This window comes from Colobus angolensis, unplaced genomic scaffold, assembly GCF_000951035.1.
Source record: "Colobus angolensis palliatus isolate OR3802 unplaced genomic scaffold, Cang.pa_1.0 Scaffold32, whole genome shotgun sequence".
Lineage (NCBI taxonomy): Eukaryota > Metazoa > Chordata > Mammalia > Primates > Cercopithecidae > Colobus > Colobus angolensis.
Genome location: NW_012116488.1, coordinates 2,211,410 through 2,219,234, shown reverse-complemented (window position 1 = coordinate 2,219,234; position 7,825 = coordinate 2,211,410). Strand labels below are relative to the sequence as shown.

At 42.5% G+C, this 7,825-nt stretch overlaps 1 protein-coding gene across 1 annotated transcript in view; it reads left to right on the top strand.

Moving 5' to 3' along the window:
- The window catches only part of MARK3 (MAP/microtubule affinity-regulating kinase 3), a 138,121-nt gene that overhangs the window by 111,609 nt on the left and 18,687 nt on the right, over positions 1 to 7,825 (top strand). Inside the window, 1 exon segment of the mRNA XM_011951424.1 lies at positions 2,015 to 2,118. Coding sequence (XP_011806814.1) covers positions 2,015 to 2,118 — 104 coding nt within the window.

Sequence of the window (7,825 nt, the reverse complement as noted above, 5' to 3'; positions counted from 1 at the left end):
CAGGATGGTCTCGATCTCCTGACCTCGTGATCCGCCCGTCTCGGCCTCCCAAAGTGCTGGGATTACAGGCTTGAGCCACCGCGCCCGGCGTGTCTGCTTCTTTCTTTAACTCAGCATAATGTTTTCACGATTCATCCAAGTTGTAGCATGTATGTTTTTTCTTTTTTTTTTTTTTGAGATGGAATTTCAGTCCTGTTGCCTAGAGTGCAATGGCACGATCTTGGCTCACCGCAAACTCCGCCTCCTGGGTTCAAGCGATTCTCCTGCCTCAGCCTCCTGAGTGGCTGGGATTACAGGCGTGCGCCACCATTCCTGGCTAATTTTATATTTTTAGTAGAGACGGGGTTTCTCCATGTTGGTCAGTCTGGTCGCAAACCCCCGACCTCAGGTGATGCACCTGCATCAGCCTCCCAAAGTGCTGGGATTACAGGCGTTAGCCACCATACCTGGCCTGTAGCATGTATTAGTACTTTGTTTCTTTTGGGGGTAATATTCTATTCTGTGTATATGCCACAATTTAACTGTTCATCTGTTGATGGACATTTATATTATTTCCATGTATTCGTTAAAATGAATAATGCTACTATAAACAATTGTGTACAGATTTCTATGTGGTCTTGTTTTAATTTCTTTTTCTTTCTTGAGGAAGAGACAAGGTCTCGCTCTGTCACCTAGGCTAGAGTACAGTGGTGCAAATACGGCTCATTGCAACTTTGACCTCCCAGACCCAAGTGATCCTCCCACCTCAGCCTCCCAAATAGCTGATAACCACAGGCATGCGACACCATGCCTGGCTTATTTTTTCTGTTTGCTGTGGTAGAGATGAGATCTCCCTGTGTAGCCCAGCCAGGCTGGTCTCAAACTCCTAGGCTCAAGCAGTCCTCCCGCCTTAGCCTTCCAAAGTGCTGGGATTACAGCCATTAGCCGCTGCACCTGGCTGTGTTTTCATTTTTCTTGGGTATATATCTAAGAATAAAATTGTTGAGTCATATGGTAACTCCATGTTTCATTTTTTGGTAAACTGCCAAACGGTTTTCCTCACAACTGTACCATTTTATCCAGCAATAGTGAGAGTCTCTGTTTTCTTCACATTCTTGCCAACAATTAATAATTATTATTATTTAAAGCTTTCCTAGTAGGTATGAAGAAGTACCTCATGGTTTTGATTTGCATTTCTTTAATGACCAATGATATTGGGCATCTTTTCATGTGCTTCTTGGCCATATGTATAGCTTGGTTTTGTTTTGTTTTGTTTTGTTTTGTTTTGTTTTGTTCTGTTTTGTTTGAGACTGCATTTCGCTCTTGTTGCCCAGGCTGGAGTGCAGTGGTATAATCTTGGCTCACCGCGACCTCCGCCTCCCAGGTTCAAGTTATTCTCCTACTTCAGCCTCCTGAGTAGCTGGGATTACAGGCATATACCACCACGCCCAGCTAATTTTGTATTTTTAGCAGAGACGGGGTTTCTCCATGTTGGTCAGGCTGATCTGGAACTCCTCATCTCGGGAGATCCGCCCATCTTGGCCTCCCAAAGTATTGGGATTACAGGCGTGAGCCACCGCGCCCTGCCATTGTATAGCTTTTTTAAAGAAATGTCTATTGAAGGTGCCCATTTTAAAATTAGGTTGTCAGACTGGGCACCTCAGGAGGCAGAGGCAGGAGAATCACTTGAACCTGGGAGGGGGAGGTTGCAGTGAGCCGAGATCGTACCACTGCGTTCCAGCATGGCGACAGAGCAAGACTCTGTCTCAAAAAAAAGAAAAAAAAAAAAATTAGCCAAACATGGTGGCACATGCCTGTATTCGCAGCTACTTGGGAGGCCGTGGTGGGAGGATTGCTTGATCCTGGGAGGCAGAGCCAAGATTGCTCCACTGCCCTCCAGCCTGGGTGACAGAGTAAGACCTTGCCTCAAAAAATAAGTAAATAGAAGACTGGTGTTCCTATTTATGTAGATAAGTTCATTTTTTCTTATAGTACTGTATTTACCAAATTAAGACAAAAATGCCCTTTTTTATAGAGTAACACAGCATCTGGTGGAATGACACGGCGAAATACTTACGTTTGCAGTGAAAGAACTACAGCTGATAGACACTCAGTGATTCAGAATGGCAAAGAAAACAGGTAGGAAATTCCACCTGTTTGTAAGAAAAGTTGTTTTTCCCAAGAGAAATGGAAGCATGTTATTTACTGCTTTGTTTCTATAACCATTTCAAATTAAACTGTAAGTACTCTCTGAAGGTAAGTTAAATTTGTATACTAATTTTTAGCAAGGTACCAAATTCTTTTTGTTGTCCAGAGCATCATCCTCCTGCCTGGCTGTGTATGATGATTAAAAGGATTGAGGTAAACCCAGGAGGTTTCCTAGAGGAAGTACATAGTAAGCTGTGGTTATGTTGTAGAACAGTGAATAAGGAAATGGAGATTGTCTTGTGCACATTAGTAATTTGAACAAAAGCTGAAAGTGGGGGAAGATGAAGACCTGAGGCAGAGAGCCACACCTTGGGAGAATGTACAGCACCAGGTAGCATTAAAGGTCCGCAGTTTACCAAAGGACCAGATGACTGAGTGTAAATAGAAACACTGGAAGCCAAGAGAAGTGGAGAGTCCAGGCTACTGAATGCTTTTATTTTGGCTGCATAGCAAGCATATATAGGATGAACGTGATTTTAAAAAGACAGTGATGTTACATGTCAATAAGGAGAGCATCCTATCATGCACACCATTTTCTTGGGGTTTTGAAATAAGTAGAGTCAGTAAAATGGGATTAGATAGGTCTAGAGACTCTGAGGTGGGGTTAGTCTTCTGGGTGGAGAGAAAAAAAAGAGAAGTTAGATTGGTGGAGAATAGTTAAATATGCTATATTCTGTTCAGAACAAATTTCCCAGGCTGGCATGGATTTTCTTTCTTTGTTTTTGGAAGAGCAATAAGTGTACATCATTCTTTTAACTTGAACATTGTTTGTATCAGAATTGTTCTGACATTTACTTTCTGCTGTTACAGTGTAAGGTTCTGTTTCTTAATCCTAACCTATGTTTGATCTCATTAGTCAAACGAAATGTTTAATCACTACATTTTATGATAGCCTAATCAAAAATCAAAAATTCTTTCCTCCTTCATCCTTAGTACCAAATTGCTTATTGCTTCCCTGTTCCATAGGCCACTTAGGATTGAGTTGATATGAGGAGTAACATTTGTTCTGTAAGATTATGGTTATTATTCGTTGAATTTTTAGCAATATTTACATTCTCTTGTTCTCTTTTCTGACTCGTATGTATGTGTGTGTTTTAACATTGTCTTTTTTCTTATGATTAAAAACTGTTAAGAACTTGAGTATAGCAGCTGGGGTAGTTTACAGATAATGATTGGTATAGGTATTTCTTTTGTTGTTGTTGTTGTCGAGACAGAGTCTTGCTCTGTCGCCCAGGCTGGAGTGCACTGACACCATCCTGGCTCACTACAAGCTCCGCCTTCCGGGTTCATGCCACTCTCCTGCCTCAGCCTCCTGAGTAGCTGGGACTACAGGGTCCTGCCACCACACCCGGCTAATTTTTTGTATTTTTAGTAGAGACGGAGTTTCACCATGTTAGCCAGGATGGTCTCAATCTCCTGACCTCATGATCTTCCCGCCTCAGCCTCCCAAAGTGCTGGGATTACAGGCGTGAGCCACTGCACCCAGCCAGGTATTTCTTAATAGTAGTCTACTCTCTGGTAGATTTGTATTATAGTTCAGTTCTTAACTCTCAGATTTCTTCTAGTTCAAAAGTGACTTAATAGAAAATACCAATGGTAGACTTAATTAGAAGTTTCTGATGTTATAGATTTTATTCTACAGGACTACAGAAATGTTGTTTCATGGTCAGGCACAGTGACTCACACCTGTAATCACAGCACTTTGGGAGGCCAAGGTGAGTGGATCACTTGAGGGCAGGAGTTCAAGACCAGCCTGGCCAACATGGTTGAAACCCCGTCTCTACTAAAAATACAAAAATTAACCATGTGTGGCGGTAGGCGCCTATAGTCCTAGCTACTAGGGAGACTGAGGCAGGAGAATTACTTGAACCCGGGAGGCAGGGTTTGCAGTGAGCTGAGATCACGCCACTGCAATCCAGCCTGGGCGACAGAGCAAGACTCGTCTCAAAAAAAAAAAAAAGGTTGTTTCATTACCTTTACTATTTCTAAATTCTGAAAGTGCACTACCCAGCTCCTTCTGAGCTTTAGGATATGTGACTCTCTGAGGTGCAGAATCAGTCTCCTCAAGGGTGTTAAGTAAGACTAAGATCTGCTCTCTGCTCCCATCCTGTGCTACACACATCATACACCAGGCACATGCATATATGCCTATGTCTTCTGATTCTCTTTTCCTAAAATTTTTTGTTTCACTCTTTGGAAATAGTATTTAAGACTTCTTTAATTTCTTTGGCATCATTTCCTTTCTGCATTCCCCCTGGAGACAAGTGCCTTGTTGGGGCCGACTCTTTCATATCCTGACCTGTCTCATTGTTTCTCTTAGCATCAGTCATTGAAATACTTCGCTTTTGAAGGTGTGGTCTTTCTCTTTAGCCAAAGAGAGTCTCAGCGCCAAACCTTAAAAGACAGGGCCCATTGTTTTAATAATATTTGTATTTTCCTTTCCTATCTTATAAATGAATTAAAAGACTGGAAAATTATTGGGTTTGACAACTTTAGTTAAGGCACTAAATGTGACAACTTTCCCTTAAAATTGATGCTTGAGTCTTCAGTGAGATACAATTAGCTTTCCCTGCACAGATGACTTCTTCAGCAAATTGTTCCTTTTCCCTCTCTTCACCCACCCATGTATCATATTTCTTCATGAATTTAAAATACGGGTGAGCTGCAGGATGCCTGGACCTATGTTAACTTCTGAAACAAATACGTTAAGTTCCAATTTTAGCCTTAAATATTTTCGACTGTTTTCTTCTTTATATGAGTGTTCATACAGAATTTTAACATGAGAATAATGATGGCTGATTTTTTTTAAACTCTGTAAAGGTTTAAACCAAAGACTCCACATAACTTAAGCCCTTACTACCTTCACAATCCTACTGTAAACAGGGTATTTTAAAGGCTTACTAAATGCAAGGCTTTTTCTCTTGTCATAGGCAATATAATTATTTTTATTTTATTTTATTTTATTTTATTTTTTTGAGATGAAGTCTCGCTCTGTAGCCCAGGCTGGAGTGCAGTGGCGCGATCTTGGCTCACTGCAAGCTCCGCCTCCCGGGTTCACACCATTCTTCTGCCTCAGCCTCTCGAGTAGCTGGGACTACAGGCGCCCGCCACCACGCCCGGCTAGTTTTTTGTATTTTTAGTAGAGACGGGGTTTCACTGTGTTAGCGGAGATGGTCTCAATCTCCTGACCTCGTGATCTACCCACCTCGGCCTCCCAAAGTGCTGGGATTACAGGCATGAACCACCGCGCCCAACCATAATTAATTTTAATAGCTTTTTTCTTTTGAAAATTAGTTTTATTAATTGGTTCTTACTAGGTCAATCTTTGTTTTATCAGCTTTCCTGTGGGAACAATAAAGTTAATGAAGTTAATGATGCAGGGAGCATAGGTTAAGGCCAGTTGTTACTTTGGCACAAACACCTGTGAGTAGTTTTCTAAGACTAGTTTTGAACTGGTCATGCTGAAGACCAGCCTACTTCCTGCTGTAATTATTCTGCCTTCTGATGTTTTTCTCAAAAAATGGCCAGATTCCAGGTGTGACTAATGGTTGGTGTAAACAAGGCATGAGAAGGTTTGATTACACGTCAATTGTATGATTCTGTCATGATGGTATAGGTTTGCAGTGAGTCTTAAACCACATAGCACTGACTCATAGCGAGTGCTCGCTAAATGTTAGCTTTCATTATTAATTATAGACTGTTCAGACAAGGTTATGAAGAATTGTCTTAGTTTGCACTGACTAAACCTAATCTCTCAAGTTAATAACGTTGCTAAACAACCTACATAGCAGAGACACTGTGCTCCTACTATTTCATATGCTTTAGGTACCTGGACAACACTGTTTAGACTACCTCATTGAAAGACCCCGAAGAAGTGACATGATGATGTCACAGTAATACAAACAGAATCTTTCTTTCTTTTTGTTTATTTTTTTATTTTTTTGTAATGGAGTCTCGCTCTTTTACCCAGGCTGGAGTGCAATGGCACAATCTCAGGTCACTGCAACCTCTGTCTCCCAGGTTCATGCAGTTCTTCTGCCTCAGCCTCCCAAGTAGCTGGGATTACAGGCACACACCACCACACCTGGCTGATTTTTGTATTTTTAATAGAAATGGGGTTTCACTAGGCCAGGCTGGTCTCAAACTCCTGACTTCAAGTGATCCACCTGCCTTGGCCTCTCAAAGTGCTGTGATTACAGGCGTGAGCCACTGCGCCAGGCCCAGAATCTTTTCAAATAAGTTTTAGATATTGGATATTATTGTAAAGTTTCAAAATTGTGAAGTGGCTTCATTATTTTATCCACTTACCCTGCATCAAGCCACATAGAGATTGAGCAGAGAAGGACTGAGGACACTTAGTGTATATATCTTTGGACTACATATAAAAGTTGCTTTTCTTAGGCTGGGTGCGGTGGCTCACACCTGTAATCCCAGCAATTTGGGAGGCTGAGGCAGGTAGATCACGAGGTCAGGAAATCAAGACCATCCTGGCCAACATGGTAAAACCCTGTCTAAAAATTAGCTGGGCGGGGTGGCATGCGCCTGTAGTCCCAGCTGCTTGGGAAGCTGAGGCAGGAGAATCACTTGAACCCAGGAGGCAGAGGTTGCAGTGAGCCGAGATAGCGCCACTGCACTCCAGCCTGGCAACAGAGCGAGACCCCGTCTCAAAAACTAAAAAAAAGCTGAACACAGTGGCTCACACCTATAATCCCAGCACTTTGGGAAGCCGAATTGGGCAGATCACCTGAGGTCAGGAGTTCGAGACCAGCCTGACCAACATGGAGAAACCCCATCTCTACTAAAAATACAAAAAAAAAAAAAAAAAATTAGCGAGGCCTGGTGGCACATGCCTATAATCCCAGCTACTCGAGGGCTGAGGCAGGAGAATCGTTTGAACCCAGAAGGCAGAGGTTGCAGCGAGCCGAGATTGCACCATTGCACTTGCACTCCAGCCTGGGCAATAAGAGCAAAACCTCATCTCAAAAAAAGAAAGGCTGTTTTGTTTTGTTTTGTTTTGTTTGTTTGTTTTTTGTTTTTTAAGGGATAGAGTCTTGCAGTGTTGCCCAGGCTGCAGTGCCGTGGCTAGTCACAGACATGATCATAGTGTACTGTAGCCTCAAACTCCTGGGCTCAAATGATCTTCCTGCATTGACCTCTTGAGCAGCTGGGACTGTAGGTGGGGACCAGCACACCTGGCTAATTTTTTATTTTCTGTAGAGATTAAGTCTTCCTGTGTTACCAAGGCTGGTCTCAAATTCCTGGCCTCAAGGGATCCTCCTGTCTCAGCCTTCCAAAGTGCTAGGTTTATAGGCGTGAGCCCCCATGCCTGCCCTTGGACTATATTTTTAATTCTGCTTTTGCCCAATCTCTGAGTGTGCTTTTAATCAGCAGCCAATACATTTCTTATCAGAATGTTCTGATAGGGGCTAGAGGTCATACAACAAATTCAAAGTGCCTATCCTTTAGTAACCTTAAGTGGATTAATGTTTTAGAAAAGATAGTCAAGACTGGGCACAGTGGCTCACAAGACCTGTCATCCCAGCACTTTGGGAGGCCGATACAGGCGGATCACGAGGTCAGGAGATCAAGACCATCCTGGCTAACATGGTGAAACCCCGTCTCTACTAAAAAAAATTAC